Here is a 24,050-nt window from a genome sequence, read left to right on the forward strand (position 1 = left end):
TGAGCACCAGGAACTGTTGACACCCTGCCAAGGGTGCTGAGGTGCTCTTCAAAGCTCTGATTTCTTTGTGGGTGAAGGGAACTTTCTGGTTTGACTCTGATGAAAACCTGAAGCCATGCATTCAAGACTGGGAGGTCAGTGAGGGTGTGGCCAGTGACCTCACCTCAGGCCACACTGGAGGCCAGCCCCAATGACTCATCCCTTACTGGCCTGGGAATTCTGCCTGGAGTGAGCACAAGCCAAAAAGGCCTCCACCAGCTCTCTAAAAGGGCAATGGCCGCTCAGATTAACTTCCTGCCACCGTAACCTCTGAAGATATGGGCTGGTAGAATGCAATTGCCTTGGCCCTCTGCTGTGGGCTCCCTAGGCAGCAGAGGCTTCCCACAGCAGGGAGAAGGGGCCTTGGTGAGTTTGGATGGCACCAGGGAGACCAGGGAAGTGAGGGCTGTCAGAATTCTGCCTGTAAGTAAGCACTTCCCAAGACTGGCTAGAGGAGGCTCCACGCGTGTGTGGGGGGGACGGGGATGGGGGGGAAACGGGACGGGGGGACAGAGGGACGGGGGGTGCAGGAAAGGGACAGGACCGCAGGTGGGATAGATGGATCCACTCCAGCAGTTCAGCTCAAGCACAGTCTTGAGAATGATCTGAAAGCAGGGGTGGGATGAGGGCGTGGGGAGGGGAGCGTGTCTGAGATGGGTGCTGTGGCTGCTGGTGAGGAGGAAAGGCTTTCAGTCATACTTTGTTCCTGCACATGCACTCAGCACTCTGGGAGGAGCCTATGAAGCCTTTTGAATAGCAGATGCTGAACCCCAGGGCTTCTGCTGGCACTCCCAGGGACCCTCAGCTGCACCCCTACCTTCCAGGTCACTGCAAATGTCCCTCCTGCTCTGTATAGAGGGAGCTGGAACAGATTTCACCCTCCCACTAACCCCCATTGGCCCAGATTTTCCCAGTAGGCACCACCACCTTCCTCTGGACTGGTCCCACTCAGCAGCAGCAGCATTTAAACCCAAAACTGACTATGACCATGGTGTTGGCTAGAAGAACAGTAGGTTGCCCTGTGCTCTGATTCTTCAAGAAAGCCAGTGTTGGGTGAGGACCCTTGGGTGCCAGGGCTCACTCTGTTTCCAGTGGCTTTATAGGAGTGTGCCACCACACCCAACACAATTTGTTTAGTATCAGGCACAAAAGTATTTTGGAGGTTTCTAAAACACCACTTCTGCTGGTGTGTTCTTACTGGGACTGACTCCCAAGGGTTGCACACAGGGCCACTAGGCACACAGGCCACATCTAACCCTATCCTGAGTGTCGTCCCCACACCCCACTGTGCCTTCTGTCCCCTGCCTGTTCTCATTTTGCCAGTTCCTCCTTGTGTTTGAAGATTCGGTCCTAACAACACCTCAGTCAGGAAGTCTCCTTCTGGCTTCCATGTACCCTCTCCTCATAAATAAATAACTGTACTAAAACATTTAAAAATCCCTTTTAATAAACTCCAACTCTGCCTCAAAGGGGAAAAATATTAGAACCAGTGATGGATAGAAGCTGGTTTTCTAGAAACTGGAAAGAGACTAGACACCAACATGAGTTTAAAAAAAGACACCTGCCAGATTGACCTGATTTTCTCAGGAAATAGAGCAGACAACATCCCTGGCTTCTAGCGGGATGCCTGAGAAGAGGACTGGGAGAGCATGGCAGCATGGCAGAAGAACTGCCTATGCCCCTGGCTCATGGATGCTCTAGTCTGAGACAGCTGCACAGCCTGGGAGGTCCAGTGTAGGCAGCTTGGGGCCTTGGGGATTGTCCTGTCTTTACCACTACTAATGACCTCAGAGCAGGCTGAAAGAGCAACCAGATGCTGAAAATGCAGATCTGTAAAGCTCTCAAGAGGTCCACAGAATGGACCAAATTGAATAAGAACAAGGCAGATGATGGGGCGGCAGTAGCTCAGTGAGTACACCTTTCGAGCTCCAGGGCACAGCTCACTGCACTGGAGTGATGTGGTGGCCCAACCCAGCACGCTTCCAGGCAGTAATCCAAGAGAAACATCGAGCCCAAGGTCACCGTGAGCCGAGCAGGCAACAGGCAAAGGAGACTGGCCACAATGGCAAGTGTGTGCCTCCTGAACAGTGGAAAGGAACAGGGGTGGCTTGGATAGGAGAGGGCTGGTAGTCTGAGGACCCCAGGTCACTGCCCAGTCACTGTGCATGGAAGAAACCAGTAAAGGGGCTCAAGAAAGCTCCGTTTCCATGTTCCGGAGGGTCCAACGGACATGCACCCACTTGGTTTACATGAGCAAGCCGCCAGCTGAACCATGCAGAGACTCCACCCACCACAGTGAGGGCTCAAACAGGCCTGGGCTATCTGAGGCTCACTGTCAGGGTCAGAACCATGAACTATGGGTCTCCAGAGACAGAGGATCTAGGTGAAGATGTCAGGGAAGGCCAAATACAACTTAACAGCAACTGACCAGACATAAGCCACCTGGGGCAGGGGCAGTCTGGTTGTGAGTGAGCTCTTGGCTCCTGTGAGAGAGCAGAAGAGGCTGGTGGTCTCCCGGATGTGGACTTAAGAGGAACCAAGTGGTCACCAACCCCCACCCCCAAGCATTTCCTGAGTTGCCAATGTACCTGATAGGGATTTGTCCTACCTTTGTATCCTACATTTCTTTCCTACACGATGTCATCCTTGCCTGGGGGTGGTGGCACATGCCTGTGATCCCAGCAGCTGGGAGGTGCAAGCCGGAGGATGGTGGGTTGGAGGCCAGTCAGGGTTACATATTGGAAAATGGAGCCGCTCATCAGCACACAGGACAATGCTTCAGTGTAACAGAGAGCTAAGTGAGTATATGTGCATGGACATACATCCCCAACCATGCTTGGCAATTCTCTACCTCGTAATTAAGGACCAAAGTCTTTATTATAAAATTATGGGAACATTTCCCAAAACGTAAGAAAAAATGTAAACCTGAAGAAAACTATAAAAAATTTGAGCACATTTTGCCAATACAGATTTTAAAAAAGTTTTACATTTTATTTATTTACCAAATTTTATAAAACAGAGTCTTGATGGTCTGGAATTCTTGTTTCCTTTCCTCTGTCTGTCTGTCTGTCTGTCTGTCTGTCTGTCTGTCTTTATGACTGACTGACTGACTAATTAGTATGTTTCTGTTTCTGTGTGGTCAGAGGGCAACCGGCTGGAGTGTGTGCTCTATTACCACTGTGTGGGTTCTGCGATCAATCTCAGGTCACCAGGCTTTGTAGCAAGAACCTTTGCTCACTGGGCCATCTCAGTGGCCCCTGGCCTGGAACTCTTCCCCCACCCCTCTTTCCATTATCTGTGTGTGTGTGTGTGTGTGTGTGAGAGAGAGAGAGAGAGAGAGAGAGAGAGAGAGAGAGAGAGAGAGAGAGAGAGTGTGTGTGTGTGTAAGTGTGTGAGTGCATGTGAGTGTGTGTGCGTGTGTGAGTGTGTGTGATGTGTGTGTCATGCACACACACATGTACATATACATGTGAGCATGCCATGGTGTTTGTGTGGGGGTCAGATGTGGCAACTTCCACCATGTGAGTCCACTGAGGGAACTCCCGTCATCCAGGTTTGGCTGCAAACTCATTTACCCAGCGCTCCATCTTGCTGGCCCTTGGCCTGGAACTTTTAGTCTACCTGCCCCAGCCCCCTGAGTGCTAGGATTACAGGTGTGCACCACCATGCTGAGCAGGACAGCTTTTTTTTTTTTTTTTTTTAGTGGTTGGGTGGAGGTGATTTTTATGTTAAGCACTTGCTAGTGATCCTGGAACTGGTGTTCAAATACTTGTGTTTGCTCTCTTGTCTTGCCTTGTCAATGGATTCTTTTGATTTCAGCAAACACTTTTGGCCAAGGGTAAGCACTGTTCAACATTACAGTTTAGGGCATTATATGAGTTCAGATATATTTTCTGAAAGGACATAAACATAAAATTATTGGTGCTACTTCCATTGGAGAGGAAGTTGGGTGTGAATGATTTCTTACCTTTTGGGCTGCAGGCCTTTCCTCCAAACTGTAAACTTTAATAATGTTTCCTACTTAGATGTATTATAGATCTTTTTGATTTTCCTCTTTTTAATTTTTTATACTAACAAATCAACAACAGGAACTGCTAAAAGACAATCAACTCATGCAAAAGTTCCAAGTTTGTCTTTAATCATTGGACCAAACTTGGTGTTAGCCAATGATCATTTCCTGATTACTCCAAGATGGACAGACATTAGACTTTTTCATACTACAGTGGTGGTGAGTAGTGGTCATTTTGAGTTCAGCCTCAGTAGGGAGAGTGGAGAGCACCGGGGTGTGTTAAATGGCAGCCTTCCTCCCATGGGCTCCTGTTTAAAGGGAGCAGAGCCCTTTGTTTGGAATGCCTACCTCGGGTCCATCCTCTTGGGAACTCTCCATTAGTCTCTGTACAAATCTCTCAACTATCTGGGGTCTCACAACTGAGAAGTTTTCTTTCATGACTTGGTGTTTCCAAAGGTCTAGAAAACAAAACAGATCAGCACAGGCATCACAAAACACAGACTGGCAACAAGGACATGACTCCACAGCTCCCAGACAACGCCAACACAACAGTCTGCCACTTTGAAATGTCGGCAGGGAAGGGAAGGAGGCAGACTAGAACATAGAACCCTCTGGAGCATGGAGGAAGGGAAATATCTAACAAGGTTCTTAATAAAAATATTTGGGGAAGTCCCTCTGAGAACCAGTGAACGATATGGTTGCTATAGACAGAACCCAGGAAGAAATCCTTTGCTACTATGTTACTATCCTCTTTCATGATGTCTGCCTTCATTAATACCCTGTATCTGCATGATGATTTCAATCAAATGCAGCAATCAGAAGTTAACAAGGAACATAGCTGATGCTTAGGAGAGGAGACACACACAAACTTGTTCAGAGCAAAGTTTCTTATGGTAGCAGAAGCTGCGAAAACCCTCCCAATGGAGTAGTATGCAACTGTTTGCAGAAAGACATTCTTCCAATGTTGATGGAAGAGTTTGATGGTATTGATCAAAACCACTTTGGGTTATGAAGCGAAAATGGCAAGGCATAGAACAATGGATATAAAAGTAACCCACTCAGAGCCATGGCTCCAGGAGTTTCCCTGTCTTTCCTCCATCATTATTGTCCCTCCTTCGGGACTGTTCACAGCAGCACACACACCATCTTCCCTGTTTTATTCAAATCCTCCTCCGGATTCTGCTCTTGCCAGTTACCACCTCGTTACTCTGCACCTTTCACGGCAGATTTCCCAGAAAGCAATGTCATCCCTCAAACACATTTGCCTGGTTTTCACTTCCACAAGTCTGGGGAAACCGATTTTATTATAAATGCCCACAACTTCCTCTAAAGCCAGTGACTTGACTTGCCGGCCCTCGCATTTTGCTCAGTTCACAGCTTCCCTTGTTGGGGAAGCTTCCCCTTTCAAAGCACCTGAATACCTTCAGCCTTGCTTTCTTCCCAGCTCACTGTGCTCTGCCCTCCTCCTCCACACCCCTTGTGCCCCAGGACTCAGCCTCACTCATTTCTGTGTATTCATATATTCACCTGGTGTCTCGTCGTCTCACAGCTGACTTATAATTATAATAATATATAATAATCTCAGGTTTGGATTAACTTCTTTTTTATTCTAAATGTGACTTAAAACTTAACTTATGCATAATCAAGTTACCAGTGTTTCCTCCCTAAATGACTCCATTTCCAGCTTGCCCCATATCAAAAATAGAACTTCCATCTTCCCAGTTGTTCATTCAGAAGCCCAGGGTCACGAAGGACTGCTCTTTTCTCATGCTCCACAGTGCATCAAATCCATCACTGCTGCCTCAGAAGATACCCAGCATCCGGCCACTTATATTTTCAAGACAGGGGCTGGAGAATTGGCACTAGTAATGGTCCAGTGCTTGCCTTACAGGAAAAGGACCTCAGTTCTGTCCTGAGAACATACCCATGAAAGCCAGTTGGGTGTGGCAACATGATTTGTAAGCCCATTGCCAGGAAGATGGAAGCATGCAGATCCCCAAGGCTTACTGACCATCTAGCTTAGCCAGTTGGTGAGTGCCAGTCTAGTGATGGATCCTATTTTAACAAACAGGTGGATGGTTTCTGAGGTTGTCCCCTGGCCTGCACATGCTTATGTGCTCTCGTGTAGATGTTTATACATGCACACACATTTACAATAGAGCATAAGCCAGATCATGTCGCTCTACACTGGGGCCTAAGGAATTTTAGAAGCTGTGAATATGTTGGGGATGCCAAGACCCACTGCTCCCTCCTCTGTTTCACCTTGTCTGCTGTGGCTTTTCGTTTCCTTACAGATGAGACTCCCTGCCACTGTCCAAAATATATGGGGTGATCAAAGAACAAGAGCAAATATCCACTGCCATCTGCCCAGAAATGGTCACATCTCTAGGATTTATAGACTTTGCTACTGACCCAGCAGACTTCTTGATTTTGAAAATGGGATTCTGCATTTCTCCCACAGATGGCTACTTTGCATAATAAAACTATAAATCATAGTCCACGTTCCTAAAGATGCATAGGGCTTTAATAAACCTAAACTTTGATGGAACAGACAGAGCTGGTGATTATCATGGAAAACTTTTCAAATAGGAGCTTGGATGCTTTTCCCAGGGTGCTGTGTGGCAGAGGACCATTGAGGTGTTGTATCCATCACACACTTCTGGCTTGGGACCAGTTTGGGGTTATCTCTGGCTGCAGCTAAGGAGAAGCCTTTTCCTAGGAGCCGGAGGATTTGCCAGCTGTCTCCCTGCACATGAGTTCAAATTGAGACACACAGCTGGACTTACAGGCTGGAGCCAGGGTGAGAGAGGAAGCCATCCAAGGAATTTCTGGCAAAGAGGAGCCAAACTCCACATCTGTCTTGTTCTCAGTGCATGTGTGTGGCCATGGTGTCTTCAACATGAAGCAGCAGGAGGGAATATGTTTTCTGTCTCTCCCTCTGTGTGTGTGTATGTCTGTGTGTGTGTGTGTGTGTGTGTGTGTGTGTGTGTGTGTGTGTGTGTGATATGGTGAGTGTAAGTGCAGGTCGGAATAGAGGTCAGAGGGTAATTTCAGGTGTTGGCCCTTCCTTGCCTTGCATTTTGTTTGCACCAGGGTCTTTGCTTGATTTTTTTCCCATTGCATATTCCAGGCTACCTTTCGTCTTTCTGGAGGCATGTGCTAGGATCACTGTGTGTGGCAGCACCCAGCTTTACATGAGTCTGGGAATTCCCATCTGTGTGGCTAGCTCTCTAACCACTGAGATATCTCCCCTGCCTTGAAGTCACAGTTTTAGCAGAAGCTCAGAAATGGGAGAGAGGGAGGAAGCACCCCTTCGGTTCAGTGATGATATTTTTCTCTGCCCCTTGCCCCTGACTAAAGGAAAGTTTGATTTTGAGTTGGCCAAGGCCAAGACACTTCCCCTTTGTCCTTCTCTCAGAAGCACCTAGCTTGAAGCACCACACTTCCCCCACATGACCTGGTTGGGGTATCTCAGTGGTCCCTGGGAAAGCTGCAGGCAGAAGTGCTCTCTCCTCCTTTCCCTCCCCCTCCCTCCCCAACAGCCAGGGGGCAACAATTGCAAGCTTGAAAGGCACAGGAGGGAAGAGCATGTCGGTCCTGTGGTTTTCAAACTGCTGCCCTAAATAATAATATCCCAAGTGCTGCATTGTTCTGTGGACAGGACAGCGATAACAATACAGTAAAGGTTCTGGGGTCCAGATTAGGGGAGGATTTACACAAGGCTTTCCAAGTTCTCCAAACTTACTGCCATGGTTACTACCCATTGTCAGCTGGACAGGACCTAGAATCCCCCAGGAAACAGACCTCTGGGTGTGTGCATAAGGAAGTTTCTAGACTAGGTTCATTGAGGGCAGAAAATCCACTCTAAATGTGGGCAGCAAGAGTGGTTGTAGCATGCCCTGGGCTAGGAGCATCATTGTTCATTGTTCTCTCCTCTCTCTCTCTCTCTCTCTCTCTCTCTCTCTCTCTCTCTCTCTCTCTGAGTCATGATCTCCCTACACAGTCTTGGTATGTAGAGCTGGCTGGCCTTTAACTCACAGAAGTTCACTTGCCTCTACCTCTTGAGTTTTGGGATTAAAGGCACCACCTGTTTTTTTTTTAATACTGATTTAATTTTTTAAATTATGTGTATGTGTGTATGTGGGTGCCCATGGAGGTCAGAGGTGTCAGATCCCCAAGGTGGGTGCTGGGAATTGAACTCTGGTCCTCTGGATTAGTAGTACTCCCACTTAGTCACTGTTACCACTCCAGCCCCAAAATTCTGGGTGGGTTTTGTTGTTGTTGTTGAATTATTTTGTTGCCCTTTGTTTGTTTTGAGTCAAGGTTTCCCGATGTAGTCCTGGCTGTCCTGGAACTCACTATGTAGACCCACCTGCTTCTTCCTCCTGAGTGCTGGGATTAAAGGTGTGCACCACCATACCTAGCTTGTTTCTTTTTAGTGTTTAACAATATTCTATTAGCAAGATGTATCACAGTTTAAACAAATCAGCTTGGTTTTTATGGAAACAACAGACCTCTGTACATACTCTGACTTTACTGGCTTATGAGTTTGAATGAAATTACTCAAATTCAATGACAACTAAAACCTTCATAAGCAGGTTTGGAACAGACAATGATCAAAAGGGACAAAACCAGGCCAAAGGTTGTGACTGATCCATACTCTGCTGGTTTGCATCTCCAAAGGATGATACAGACAGACAAAAGGACAGACAGACAGACATGCACACACATACACACACACAGAGGCGTATATTGTATGTATTCCACTTTGGAGACTGTTGGCTTTCCTATTATTAAGGGAAAATTAGAAAATCTGTTTAAAATCAGTTTATTGCCAAAGTGTCAAAGATAGAGGTGGCAGGGCCTCTCTGAATTCAGGGAGCCTGTGTCTGGCACAGAAAGCTTCAGGCAGAATCAAGGTGTCTGTAGTCACTGCTGGCTCCAAGATTGCGGCAGAGGTAGGAGGAGACAACTAGTTCAGCTGTCAAGAGGTAGTACCAGGATCAGATGTGGATACCATGTTTCCACAGCTTCCCTGACAAACTGGAGACCATGAATAAAACGGTTAAGTTCTGAAGACAAGGTGGAAGGGAGACAGGAGGAGAAAGGCGGAGAAAAATCTTCCAGGGTTTTGGTGCATGCATGTGTGTGTGGGTTGACACCTTATATTTTGAGACAGGGTCTCCCACTGGGCTGCCTGGATGAGTTCCAGGGATCCCCTGTCTCTACCTTCCTAGTGCTGAATTACAGCCAGGCCTGTCTTTTTACATGGGTGCTGAGAATCTGAACTTGAGTCACGCCTACTCTGCAAGCACTTTACTCTAAGCCTTCTCTGGCTGGTGCAAAGGCAAATCCTGGTCTGGCCATAGAAAAGACCCTGAGGGAAAACCTTGGAGCCTCTGCTAACCCTGCAGGATCACTTTGCTTCTAAATGTTGTCTAATCCTAGCTTCCTCTGAGAAACTACCAGCTCCAGACTGTAGTGTCAAAGCTAACCACTAACTGCTGTTTCTCTGGAGCAGAAGCTGCTGGTTGGAAGCTTTGCTCACTGTAGCTGAAATGAACTGTAGGTGGGTGGAGATTCCAAGCTTCTGATGCCCTGGAATGAGAGTGACACCCATTCTGCAGACTAAACTGGAGAAACACTCACAGCATCGGGGGTACACAGTGCAGACCTACTTGCTTGCATTAGGGAACTCAGCTGACCCAGATGGCCATGCTGAGACAGACCCCCCACGGACTGAAGGCCAAAACCAAAACAGAACAAAAACAGAAGCAATCACCACACCAAAAGTCCTGGCTTTTACTTTATGTGTGTGTGTTGATGACGACTGAATCTAAGGTCTGGCACATGCTAGGCAAACAGTCTGAGCTGTATTCCCAGACTCACTTAGCTTTAAATTCTTGTAAGGACGGAATCTAAACAGGGGCCTCACCAGAACGGGTAGTACACTAGCCAGGGTGATGTACTAACGCCAACTTGACCACTGTTCAGAATAACTCCACTCTGCTCCTCTGCTTCCCGCCTACTGGCATTTACACAAGGCTCCCTGGAAGCCCAGCTGACCTCCCCACCTCCCTGGCCAGGGCAGCACAGCCACAATGCAAGCCTGCTTCCCTGAGCCCTGCCCTCACCCCAGGGTGTCATCAGGATAACCGTCTGAACCTGGAAGGTGGCTGCACCTGCTCAGGGCTTGTGGCTTTTCTGCTAGGATTCAGAAGGGAGCCACCTGGATGCAGTACACAGCACAAACAAGGGATCTTTGTGTCTGGTGAAGTGTTCCGTAACTGGAGCTCTGTCACACTCCACTCTCTGGTGACATTTGGAGCCGCCCTTGGGGGAGTGGTCAGCTTGCACATAGCACAGCCTTTCCCAAAGCTCTGTTTATGAAACTCAGTGACTTGAAAGTCCTAATAAAATGACCCTGGTAATGAGGAAAGAAAGAAAGGTGATGTCATAGGTGAGGATGAGGTTGTTATCAACACTCTGGTGGACATGGCCTCGCGAAGGAAAACCTAGTTTGTTTTGCCAGTCAGACAGTTCCTCCCTAGGTCAAAGGTTCTAGATTTTTCTGTGGAATTGTTAGGAGTTAGGAATACATATTTGATTGTCTCCACAATCCACAGAACCTGCTGCAATAAAATTTCAGGGACACTTGTTCAAAAAAGCAAAGTCTCTTTGCAAGTATGTAATAAGAAGCTTTCCCTCTTCCAAAGTCTCCTATCCTGCTGGGTGTTTTCTTGCTGTAATCTTACACTCCCTTGGGTGTGGGGTTAAGGAAACCTCAACTGCACCCATGACTCCACCCACACAGTTCAGGGTTAGTATGCAGGAGACCCAGCTGCTACCAGTCCCAGGTACCATATCCTGAGCCAAGCATCTCCCAGCACTCAGGAGGCTGAGGCAGGAGGACAATGGTTTGAGGCCAGCCTGGGCTACATAGTGAGACCTTGCCTCAAAACAAAAATCAAACACTCACAAAGCATTTAAAGTGGGAAGAAACATACCAAGGAGTAATGGTACTCTTCTGTAGATCAAGTATGTAAAATGATATTTTATATATGATTTGCTTGCTTTTAATAGTGCTGGGAACCAAAACCAGGACCCTGTATGTACTCTCTGTGTGCACTGTATGTACTCTACCACTGAATTACATCCCCAACCTGTGTGTGTGTGTGTGTGTGTGTGTGTGTGTGTGTGTGTGTGTGATCAGATGGGGCTCACTGTGCAGCCCACGCTAGCCTGGAATTCATTATAAAGCTCAGACTGGCCTCAAACTGCTGGCAATCCTCCTATCTCAGCCTCCTTAGTGAGGGGATTACAAATGCAAGCTGCTGTTGTTGTGAATGCAGGTTCATGGATAATGTGTCGGTCAGGACAGAAAGACACATGGAAAGGGAAGGGCACCCCTCATTCTAGAGTCTGGATGAGGCTGCTCTCGAACCAGCTGAGAAGTGAGAATTCCAGGAGCTGGGAAGAGACAACTCAACAATTAAAGTCACTTACTCAAGTTCAGTTCCCAGCTCGCAATTGCCTCTTACTCCAGCTCCAGGGAACCCGATGTTCTCTGTGGAATCCCAGCAAAATAGGAAGGTTTACTGAGAAGGTTACTCCATAGAGACAATACTCCTTTTACATAGAGAAGACTGTTAAGACACACATGCTTAGGAGCTGAGTCTGTGTGGCCTTCCAGTGTAGTCTTCTTTTTTCCCAGGTATTTTCTTGGAATGTCATAAAACAAGACTAACCCCTTGTTCATAGTAAAAAAACAAAACAAAACAAAAAAACTTACCTTCCCCCTGTAGCCCTTGACCCTACGGTCTTACCTATTTAGTGGTGGCCCTATTCAATCCACAGGAACCACCCTATGATCATATGTGGAGAATTCTGAGAGAAGACTCAGAGAGTGAGTTGCCAGCAAGACACCATGTAGCTACTGGGAACATAGGATGGCTGGGCCTTCTCTTGTAAAATATGGTCAGGTGGAGATATACAGATTAATAGTTATGGGCTAATACTTAAGAGAGAGCTAGCCAATAAGAAGCCTAAGCTATTGGCCAGACAGCTTATAGTTAATATAAGTCTCTGTGTGTTTATTTGGGACTAAAAGGCTGAGGGATAGAAACTTTGTCCACAGAGCAGTGTCCATGGTGACTGTACGATACTGAACTGTGACTTCTTCCCCAACAGATCCACACCCAAGCTCTCAGGTTGAGTTAGCCTTCTTCCTCCGGGCCTCTTTTTGTTATGCCCCGTTCTAAATATGATATAACTCTCTTAATAAACTCCAGCTCTGCTTCAGACTGGCTCCCCCTGACTTGTCCAGAGAAGGCAAGAATCTGTCTTTACTTGAGCAGAAGTCCCTAAAAGAAAAGGAAACTTTTCAGGTTTTTGGTGGTAGCATGGGACAATGTCTGTCCCCACCATCACTGACACTTTGTAATCAGAAAAAAAAATGTTAATTTTTTTCAAGTAGTAAAACAAGCACTCATTACCTGTTGGGAGGGTAGGCTCCTTGTTGGATTTTTCTGATAGAAGAAGGGTCATCTCTCTACTAACTTTCCTCATTACCTCTTGGATCATATGAATTTCTAAACTTTCCAGAAGTTTCTGGAGCTGGAATAAGCATAAATTGAGATAATAAGCATCACGTTGCAATTCAGTTATCTACTGGGCTCCCAAGTTCAATACTAATAAACGAGCTTCTGATTTGCCCTCTCCCTCAGCTTGTTTCTCTGGAAAGAAAGCCTTTTTGGGATCTTGAGTTCTTCTTGGGGATCAATACATCCCTCTTTTCTACCACACCTTTTTTTAAGGCCCTCATCCTGATCTATAAACTATAACCTCTCTTACCATATTCTACAAAACACTCTATGTCTGAAGTGATCTCATGCCTTTTGATGGTCTCTAAATGGCACCAGGAATCTCATGAGCTGTTGCTTTAATAAGAGTTGGAAAGCCAATTTAGATGCCAAGGAGGACGTCATGGGAAGACTTAAAGCTGATACATCAAGATGACTCGCTCCAATAGCTATGAGCCCCACTCTAGCACGATGCTTGTGGAGCCTACGCTTCCCTGTGGGAGGAACGCAGGAACTCCAGAAGAGTCAGGGTTTGGGAGCATAGACTGTGTGCTTGGCTCAGAGGTGTAGAAGTTCACACTGACATTTCCCATTGCTCAGTGGCCTCTCTGCTTGGACAGCCACAGGTCCTGGGTCCCCTGATAAAGCTGGGCAATGGCTGGTGAAGATTCTTCAGCACACTACCTGAGCCACTGCAAAAACTGTACTTTCTTTCTATGAGAAAAACCACTTCGAAATACTCTGTTCAGTATTTCCAGGTGGATGCGTACCGGCTTGATTTTATATTTAGGATCATATTAGTTATGCTCCTTATGATGCAGCATGTGAGTTTGAGGACAATGAAAATAACAAGAACCTAGATGTGGGGGTACTTCTTGGCTTACTCCAACCTTTAAGAGTGCCCTTCCCCCATCCCAGCAGGAAGAAAACACCATTTGTGTTTATTGTTGTTTTACGTGCCAGTACCAGTGCAGCAAGGCAGCTTTTCAAAGGCAAACTGAAGAGCTCTGTGTACCTGCTGAGCTTTTATTTCAATTTCCGAGGCTCCCATTGGAGGAAGAATAGATTGGCTTCTTATGATAAGTTCTTCAAATTCATCTTCTTTGCCCACCCTCCTGGCTAAAGCCTTCATGCTGGGGTAGAAAATGTCAGCTCTAAGAAATAAAAGAGACAGAAACCAACAAATAAACATATTTCCTCTCACTCCATTTCTCTGCCAGTCACTTTCAGTTTCCTGTGACCCAACCCCTTTAGGGACACATCAGCCACTGAATCTGGCACTCCTTTAGTCAATATTTGATACCGAGGCCTTTTTCTGCCGAGTACATATAACTTCTGTCTCCATGCTGCAAAACGTTGACACATCTTCTCATTTCTAGTTAACAGTGAACCTGACTCAGTAACTTCTGGGATGTGTCCAAGAGAAGTTCGGTGAGGTCTGGGGGAGTGGGCCTGGGCTTGCTAAGAAACAGACACATGGCAGGACAGCACGACTTTCCTGCCAGCTAAGTCATCCTAGATGATGTGTGTAGCCAAGGTCCAGGTAACCTTGTGGACCTAAGGCCTTAAGCCACATGTGCCTTGCCACCCTCTGGCTATAATACCTCAAGCATGCAGGCTTAGCACTGGGGCTATGGTGTCCCAAGCAGCAGCAATAGTCTACCCTATGAGCTAAAAAAAACCTCACTGTCAGCATTGTGGGGCCACTTAATATGATTAAGTTCCAAGTGACCAAAGGCTTTAGGGAGTAAGTGAAGATGCAGGACAGTTGAGTGGAATCTAGCTCTTCCTCACAGCTAATGTGGAATAGAGTTTCCTTACACCACTGCTTCGGAGACTGTTACTAGCTGCCACCTGACCCAGTGGAGCTGGGTGTCCCCAGAATCTGGGTCTGACTCTCTCAATGAAGTAGGAGGAACCTCGAACTCCAGGCTCTACTCACTGACATGAGCTGTAGAATATTAACATAAGGTGTGTTACTTTTGTTTATTCTCTGGGACATTTATTTACTGATTCAAAGATGTGTTTGATTTAATAAAATTCAGCTGTGGTCAGGAGGCTGGGTCAGCAACTAGCTGACAGGAAGTTGTAGGGAGGAGCCAGGTAGAGAAAGGTTTATAAGAGAACAAGGACTTCTCGGTGAGCTAGGTGAGCTGCTTGCTATTCAGCCTTTCTGGGGAGCAGGATTCTACCTCAACCTTTGAATCTTGAGTTCTTTAGTAGAATTTCGACTCTTGTGGCCTAGCCTGAATAGGATAGCCATAGCTTAAAAGGTAACAAAACAAAAAAAGAAAAACAGACTTTTTTTTGTCTGTTTTTGTCTCAGCAGTACTCACTCATAGAGCTCTGAGAACTGTTTGTGGAGGGGGGCAGAGTTGATCTCCTGGCCTTGAAGCTTGAGTCGGCCCCAGTGTTCCTTCAGCACTTCCAGTTGCTTCCACAGGACTAGGAAGCACTTCAGCAGAGCAAAGGGCATCACTGCCTCACACGGGCCCTCCAGCAACGCTGAGGCCTTGGCATGACTTTCCAACTGACTTGGGCAGAGTCCTAGACGTTTGGACCAATCTAACTGAAAACATGACAGGGACAGAAATACTTTGTCAACCATGACTTAAGACAGGATAATTTTTTTTATATGTACCCATGCAAAATAACATCCAGGAGAAATGGTTTGTAGGCCTGTAGTATGTGTAGAAAAACCCAGATTGTTGTGGAATAATCTTTCTGTATACTGTGAAGATAAATCACTAGATTGGTTTAATAAAAAGCTGAATGGCCAATAGCTAGGCAGGATTTTCAGGGCAGAGAGAATGCTGGGAGGAAGAAGAGCCAGAGTCATTAGGAGAAGCCAGCCAGACTCAAGAATTAGACACAAAAAAATGGGATAGAGGTAAAAGCCACATGGTAAAATGTATATTAATAAAATTATGGGTAGTCAGGCAATGGCGACTCATGCCTTTAATCCCAGCACTTGGGAGGCAAAGACAGGTGGATCTCCAAGTTCAAGGCCAGCCTGCTCTACAAGTGAGTTCCAGGACAACCAGGACTGTTACACAGAGAAACCCTGTCTCAAAAAACCAAATATATAATCTGTATATATACACATATGTATATATAATGTAAAAATATATGTGTTAAGCTATAAGAGCTAGTTAGAAACAAGCCTAAACTATCAGCTGGGCATTTTTAATTAATAGTAAGTCTCTGTGTGGTTATTTGGGAGGGAGCTGGTAGAACAGAAAATTACGCCTATACCAGATAGTTGAATATCCTTGCAAGTAGACGGGATAGAAACAGCTCTGACTCTGCTTCCTGTTTGCATCTTGAACCATTGATTTTTATATTTTATTTTGTCTCATGTAGCAGGTCTCAAAGTCATTGTGTTGCAGACAACAGCCTTGAACTCTTAAGCATGCTGCTTCCATCTCCCAAGTGCTAGCATTACAGGTATGAGACTCCACACTTGGCTTTGAGCCTCTTCCTTCAAACACCAGAATCTTCCAAAATAGAAAAAAGGTAGAGAGGGAGGCAAGGGGGAAAGGAGAGAAAGTGTGTAACAGGGACTGGAGAGTGATTGCTGCTCTTCCGGAGAACCCAGGTTCAATTCCCAGCACCCATGTCAGGTGGCTGACGATGTCCTATAACTCCATCTCAGAGACTCACCCTCTCCTGACCACCATAATCCCCTGGGTAGAAGGTGGCACACCCCCACACACATAGAAATAAAAATAAATCTTAAAAATATGAAGTGGGGACAGATGACTCAGCAGTTAAGAGCACTTGCTGCTCTTCCAGAAGACCTGGTTATGGTTCCCAGCACCCACAAAGTAGCCCACAACCATCCCTAACTCCAGTTCCAGGGGGTCTGACCTCTCTGGGCACTAGGTTCAAATATACATAAAAGCAAATACTCAAACATGTAAACAGATCTTTTAAAAGCTTTTTTTTTTTTAAAAAAGAAAAGAACATGCCTAATATGATTGAGACTGAAGTCTTCCCCACCCTCCATAGTGGAGCTGTAACTTTCCTGTGGGGATTTTTCCCATTTTATGAATCAGAAAACAGAACTTGGGTTCACTGAACCTAGCTGACAACTACCTATAAATCCAGCTCAGGGAATTTAATACCTTCTATCCTTTAAAAGCAAAATGGAGAACTTTTGATTTAATTTACTGTTCCATACTCAAATTTACTTTAACCAATTCATCAATACAGGGTCTTGTGTTCCTGGATCGTCTGGCACTCTTTGCAACTCAGACTAGTCACAAATGTGTGATGAGCCTCCCTGCCTCAGCCTGCAGTTTTCCTTTGAAATTAGGATTTGTTCATTCTTTCACGGATGTTTCATTAGATAAGTATTTCCCTAATGGATGTGGAAGAAACAGTTTCAGGCCAGCCAGCGAGTGCTAGGAAGTCCAAGGCCACCCAGAGGCTCAAAGACACCTTTGGGGGCCTGAGTTCAGCTGCTTCCTGGAACAAGAGGGAAGCTTTGTTTTGCAAACCAGATGGCAAATCCTGTGGCCTAGAACATTCAGACAGCAGAACCAGAAATTGGAAGAGCAACCTGGTGTAACTGGAGCCTACATCAGTGTTATTCACACAGCTAAGGGAAGATGTATCTGCCCATTAGAGAGCAGATTAGAGACAGTCGTGAAGAACTGACATCCAGGCCCAGGGGAGTGAAGGGTCCACAAACAGCAAGCAACCCCTCAGCTGTGCAGCCTTCTTGGCAAACAGTCTGTGCACTTCAGATGTCTTTTCTTGTTTTATACTCAGAACCCTTTCGTCAAATGAAATTGGATCCATCGAGGCCAAGATGTGGAGGGGGCAGCCTGCACACCACATGATTGGTCCCCACTGCTAAAAAAATCACTGTCTTAGAGGAAATGTGGGCCTCCCTAATCCACAATTTTAAAGACTCTGAGTCAATCTACCCCTTTAGTTTAGGAGACAGTGACCCTGAGGGATCACAATACCTGCCACAGACGCTCAGGGGATTGGCTCAGGGCAGTAAAGATTCTAGTGTTTCCTGTTCCTATAAATAGCTAAATCCTTTGAAATGAAACTAGATCCCAGGGCTGGGGATGCAGCTCTGTAGTGAAGTTGTGTGTACCATGCTTAAAGCCCTGGGTTTGGGCTCAGTCACACACACATCATAGAGTAAAACCAATCAAAATAAAATCAAAATCATTAAATCAGACTTACTTCTTAATATGTTTGTGTTAAGAGTAGCTACCTCTAAACATTTTATTTTTTAATAGACTTTGCTTTAAAAAAAAAAAAAACTTGGAAATTAGCTAGGTTGAGATGGCTCACGCCTTTAATCCCAGCACTCTGGAGGCAGAGGCAGGTGGATCTCTCTGAGTTCAGTCTAGCCTGGTCAAAGAATGAGTTCCAGAACAGTCAGGGCTACCCAGAGAAATTCTGTCTTGAAAAACTAAAGCCCAATACAAAAAACTTGTAAATTAAACACACACACACACACACACACACACACACACACACACACACACACGCATACGGCGATTTAGCCAGATCAAAGTCTGTATGTCTCAGTAAACTTCTATACAGTTTGAACAGCCTGTGGAGTTCCACACTGGCTTTAAACGTTCACTAATGAATATTATTCACTACTAAAACTGAAAAAATCTGCAACTGAGTCTAGAAAAACAATTAAAAAATAAATGACAACAGTGTTAGGTTGCTGGGAAAGAGAACACTTACCCACTGTTAGGGGCAAACTGGTAGAGCCAGTGTGGAGGCATCTCAAAACCCTAAAAACAGCATTTCCATGGGATCCTGCTGTGTCACTGTTGGCATTTACTCAAAGGACTCTATCTCCTATTACAGAGATACGATCTATGTTCAGCTATGTCTTTTGTTGCTCTGACGGTATAGCAAGGATAAGGGAACATGGTACATATACAGAAAAAGTAGAATTAATTATTCAATGTGCAGGGAAATGGATGGAACTGGGAAAGATATTAAACAAGGTAAGACAGGCTCAGGAAGATGAGCACCGGTGCTCATGCATGTCATACCTTCTCCTTTTTACATATGTATATCTATGTGGAGGGCAAGAGGGCAAATGCTTGGACACACAAAGCCTCCATGAAAGGGGAAAGAAAACTTTCAACAGAAAATCAACCTACCAGCAAATCTCGAGAACTTGTGTCTGTGCTGTAGTAGGGACAGCCCTCGCCCCCAGAGCCAAGGAAAAGAAAGACAAAGGCCATGCCGACTGATTAGTGTCCTTGAGTGACTATCAGCAAGGAAACACAACAGTAGGCTTCTAGAAAGCTGAGGTCTGACAAGGAGGCATTTTAGGTAGGGGTTCAGCTAGCTCACTGATTCCAACATGCCACTTCCAGGTTTCCAGTCTATGAAGGGTTGTTTGGAGTTATTTTACACAGTGGGGAATGATTCTTGTACCTAGAACTTCAGAAGGTTAAGCCGAGGAAACACTGCCAGTCTAGCACCCTCAGGCTAGCTGAGGCTCTCACCTGGGGCTTCTGGCATGACTCTGGGATGCCCATCTCTAGTGCTAAAATAAGTGCCTCCCAAGGAAAGCATGAGCTGAGAGTCTGCCTTGGGAGCTTCAATGACTCCCAACAGCCTTTGTTTTATTTTAAAAATAGCACAATGGAAGGCGGGGCAGGCCAGCTGGGCTATGCAGCAGGACCCACCTCAAAAGCATTTTAAGTCAAAAGAAATATTTTTAATTGGCAGAGAGTGGTGACATGGACCTTTAATCCCAGAATTCAGGAGGCAGAGGGAGACTGACCTCTATGGGTTTAAGGCCAGCCTGGTCTATATTATTAGCAAATTCCAGGTGAGCCAAGGTTGCATAGAGCAGTGGTTCTCAACCTTCCTAATGCCATAACCCTTTAATACAATTCTTCATGTTGTGGTGACCTCCAACAATAAAATTATTTTCATTGCTACTTCACAACTGCAATTTTTCTACTATTATGAATCGTAATATAAATACCTGTGATTTCTGGTGATCTTAGGCCACCCCCTGTGAAAATATCATTCAACCCTCCCAAAGGGGTTGGGACTCACAGGTTGAGAACCAGTGACATGAGAGACTGTCTCAAAAACAAACAAAAAAGTATCTTAATTATACATGTGTATGTGTGTTAGTATCTCCATGTCATTTGTGTACATCAGTACAGTTACAGGTGGTTGTGAGTTACCTAATATGGGTGGGTACTGGAAACAGAACTCTGGGCCTCTGCAAGAGGAGCAAGGGCTCATAACTACTGAGCCATCTCTCCGCTCCCATCCCTACCAAAAAGACAAAACCAAAACCCGCAACCTTTTAAGTAAATAAGTGGGAATTTAATTGTAAGACTCGATGTGAAAGAAAATGCCTGAGAGCAGCCTTCCACGTTTCACTGCCTCTGCTTTGTGGCCTTAGCACAGTCCTGGCATCTATTGGGAGCAGTTATGGGGATGATAGCCCTCTAGTCTGCCTTTCAAAAGAGGGAAGTCCTTCACTGTAACACAGTACTGGCCATTTCTGCAGCCCATTTGCTAAGAATACCTGTGTATTGTATTGTGTGGCTTGCCGTTCAGGAGAATGATCCGTGATCACGTGAGAGCCACTCAGAAGTACGTCTTCCATTAGCGCCTGCACACCCACCAGCTCCACGTGGGCCACTTTGCGGTCACGGTCACTCAGTCCACAAAGACACATCTAGAAACAAACAAAATTACCTTCCCATTTTGAAGAGACCTACATATCCTTTATAAGTGGTTTTGAAGAAAAATATTAAATGCAACGATGCTAACAATCTTTACCCTTTCAACTAATAAAAGACTCCCCCCAAAATCAGAGTAATATTTCTAGATTAAAGTCCTTCTTGAATGTATTAGGTTTCAGTGTAGAAGTAGCAAATCTCCCAACCTTACAGCAGATACCACAAACGGGTGGTATAACCAGTTTCCTGTAAAAGTACCCACACAGGCATGCCCTGGGGAAAAACCAGGAGAAAGACCCTAAATGTGAACTGCTATTGTCTCTGTTTTTGTTTTGTTTTAAATCCTCTTGCTTTTACTGCTAAAATATCTTTTTACTTATGGAGGATTTTAAACATACACAAGTACAAACAAATTATATCCATCAATATATAGCCAGTCTTGCCTCACCCCAACTCTCCACTCCATATTCTGAAGCCAAGTCAGAGTTGAGTTTTTGTTGTGGCTTTAACACACACACACACACACACACACACACACACTTAAATATATTGGTGTTTCCTTAATCATGAGAAAGCATAATTTTTTTTCAAAACAATTGAAAGCAGCATCATGATAAATAGAACAATTAAAGTCCCATCCCAGGTCAGGTGTCCTATGCCTATGAGTGTCAGTTGGCAGTTTCTCTAAGAGGCTCAGACGGTGACTCTAGTCATTGCTGTCCTGGGAACTACAGCTGAGTCTACAGCAAAGGCCAATCATGCTGAGAGCATGATTTTTTCCACAATAAGAAAATATGACTCACCTGGCTGCCTCAGGTTACAGCTTCATAATTAAACACTCATTTCTCATTTATCTGATAAATCACCACTGACTAGAGCATGAACCTGGTGATAGCCTGCTTTGCAGTCTGTGTTCAGTTCTCTCCATCAAGTGGGAAGACAGCTCTACCTGCATGTCATACTCTAAGGTGTTTGGGATGCTGCTCATAACCGGAAATGGTCCACCGTCTTCCAGAAACGCCCTCCATGGGAACATTGAAAATGCCTAAATGAGACAAACAACAGACGAGACAATGGTCTCATGCGTCCCTCAGATGAAGACATGCATGAGCAAGATTTCTGTGTCCGTCTCCAAAGCCCCCTCAGATGGTTCATTCATTACACCTTCTCATTGGAGTAACACAGGGAGGAGTAGCAGCACTATTACTGAGATGGTCTCGGTATAACAAGGAGGTGCCAGTGTTCAAAGTTCTAGAACAAGAGGGGTATGGTGGCATACATTGAGAGACTGATGCAGGAGGATTGCAAGTTTGAGGTCATCTTTAGCTAGACCAGTGGTTCTCAACTTGTGGTTGGTGATCCATTTGGGGGTTGAAAGACCCTTTCACAGGGGACACTGAAGTCCACCGGGAAATACAGATGTTTACATTGCAGCCATAACAGTAGGAAAATTACAGTTATGAAGTAGCAACAAAAATAATTTTATGCTTGGGGGGGTCACCAAGGGTCACATCATTATGAAGGTTGAGGACCACTGGGCTAGACAGTGAGACCCTGTCTCAAATGAAACAAAACAAAGGAAGTTCTGGAATAATACAATAAATACCAAGAGTGATGGGGGAAGGTCCTTCTGTGTATATGTTTGTCTTATTGGTTGATAAATAAAGCATTGTTGACCAATAGGGAAGTAAGTTAGGTGGCACTAGGAGAGAAGGAGGATTCTGGGAAATGTAGGAAAGGGAGAGAGCCACCATGTGATCCCAGGAAGAGAGGACACATAAGGCCGGCATCCTTGGTAAGATAAGTCCTTATAAAAATAAGTAGATTAGTAGTTATGGTTGATAATTAAGACTGAGCTAGCAAATAAGAAATCCTAGTGATTGGCCAGCAGCACTGTAACTAATATAAGACTCGGTGTGCTATTTGGGGGCCCTAAAGCGGCAGCAGAACCCAGGCAGCCGGGAGAAAGAGTTATTGTTACACAAGAGGGTATGTTTTTAAACAACAGAAGTAAACTTAGTTAAATGTGGTCCATATTAGAGACCTTCTGTTGTCCTTCCTCATCATTGTGCTCCAACTGTAGGCATCACCTCAGGCCAGTGCTACAGTGGTGTAGTTGACCCCTGTCTTCTCTGTATTACAGAACAACTGAGAACATTGTATTTCTTATGACACCATGTAAAGCCTGGACGCAGCAGACTACCCACTGAGCCACACTCTATACTTCTAGACCTGGTTCTTAGGCACCTCGTAGAGTCTGTGGTGGATTTGTAGCAGTGAGCCAGGACACCCACACCTGCCTAATCCAAGGCAACATCCAAAGACATCAGCAGCAGGCCCAGTGTCACAGCCAGCTCTGTCCTGTGGGTCTAAAAGAGGGTGAGGATTGGACCAAAAGTCACTGTCATTTAGCAAGGAAGTAGGTTAATCTTGAATCATTTGTAGTGTTTAAGTAGGAAACTTGCAAGGTGATTTTAAAGCTTATGTACACAAACTCTTTCCATCGGCAGATAGGGTTTGTACTTAGGGCTGGGGACACGCCTGTAATCGTAACATTTGGTAGTGGAGACTGGAAAAACAGGAGTTCATATTTGGTTACTTAATAGATCAGTTTGGAATATGTGACACTCTATCTGAGAGAGAGGGGGGGGGTCATTGGGTAAAGGAGTTTATTAGAGTTTGATGACCTGACTTTGATCCCAGATCTAGACAGAAAGAGAGAACTGCGAATTGTCTTCCGACCTTACACATGCGTGCACACAAGCAGGCATATGAACACACACACACACACACACACACACACACACACACACACACACACAAATGTAATAGAAAAGAAACGAAAATGGGGTGTGCTGGAGGAGAAGGGAGTGACTCTGACCCTTTGAACATGGCTGAACTTAATGGTTTACTGTTCGTGACTGGACCATGGCAGAAGTCAGGGTGTCAGCTCTGAAGGCAGTCATGCAAAGGTCAAGGCTTCTACCTCGGGTTCCCTCTCTTGCTCCAGGGAAGCCATTTCCCATGTTGTGAGGAAGTTCTACAGTGAAGACTGTGGGAACAGCCTTGGATGTGGATCTCCTGACAGCTGGATAAATGAGGCTGCAAGCAAACCTCTCTAGTCATGCCCTGAGATGATCTTCAGCCTCCAGAGAAACCCTGAGCCAGCACTTTGCACCTTACCTGTTCCCAGCTCCTGCCTCCAGGATCTGAGAGTGATAATGGATGCTTATTGGGGTCAGGCTTGTGTTTGTGGCAGTAGAAAGTAACAAGCTTTGGGAACCTGATGCTGCTTTGACTCTCTCACAGGTCTTATCTCTGGCTTTCCTGAACTTTGACCTCTGCAGAGCGGGTTAATGTGCCTGAGTGGGAGTAGTCATAGTTTGTAGGATTACATTTGATAACACACATTGTAACCAGGGCAATTCAAAGCACAGGGCCTGACCTATTTATGCATTGTAATTGTGTCATTACTTACTGAATAGAAAAGATCAAGTCTTTGGGGTTTTGTTTTGTTTTGTTTTGTTTTGTTTTTTCCCCTGACTGCTGTGAGCATCAGCCTGTTGCCCCCAGTCATCCCATTGTGAACATTTGCAGAAAAGACCCTGCTGGGACTAACTCCTGGTCACAAGTCCCATGGCTCCCTGTGTGAGTGAAGGGAGGCCAGTGAAGACCGAGGGCCACTGGAGTATGAGACCCTGCAAAATGGAAACC

At 45.5% G+C, this 24,050-nt stretch overlaps 1 protein-coding gene and 1 long non-coding RNA gene across 5 annotated transcripts in view; one reads left to right on the plus strand and one right to left on the minus strand.

The window, feature by feature from the left end:
- Ccdc162p overlaps positions 1-24,050 on the minus strand; it is a 145,398-nt gene that overhangs the window by 21,294 nt on the left and 100,054 nt on the right. The window contains exons 31-36 of the mRNA XM_035440365.1: positions 21,286-21,381; positions 20,180-20,332; positions 14,967-15,199; positions 13,646-13,784; positions 12,544-12,664; positions 4,397-4,506 (exon numbers count right to left, since the gene is read on the minus strand). Of these exons, the coding sequence (XP_035296256.1) occupies positions 4,397-4,506; positions 12,544-12,664; positions 13,646-13,784; positions 14,967-15,199; positions 20,180-20,332; positions 21,286-21,381 (852 nt within the window). The remainder of the gene's footprint in view (positions 1-4,396; positions 4,507-12,543; positions 12,665-13,645; positions 13,785-14,966; positions 15,200-20,179; positions 20,333-21,285; positions 21,382-24,050) is intronic.
- On the plus strand, positions 179-23,836 carry LOC103160550. Of its 4 annotated transcripts, XR_004768452.1 has the most exons (6): positions 179-462; positions 5,940-6,078; positions 6,343-14,601; positions 15,994-16,077; positions 22,480-22,715; positions 23,347-23,836. It is a non-coding gene; the product is annotated as an uncharacterized LOC103160550 (long non-coding RNA). The 4 variants fall into 4 exon arrangements; XR_004768451.1 differs by lacking the exon at positions 22,480-22,715; XR_004768449.1 differs by lacking the exons at positions 22,480-22,715; positions 23,347-23,836 and adding an exon at positions 16,846-19,579.

The sequence above is a fragment of the Cricetulus griseus genome, chromosome 2 (assembly GCF_003668045.3).
Source record: "Cricetulus griseus strain 17A/GY chromosome 2, alternate assembly CriGri-PICRH-1.0, whole genome shotgun sequence".
NCBI lineage: Eukaryota > Metazoa > Chordata > Mammalia > Rodentia > Cricetidae > Cricetulus > Cricetulus griseus.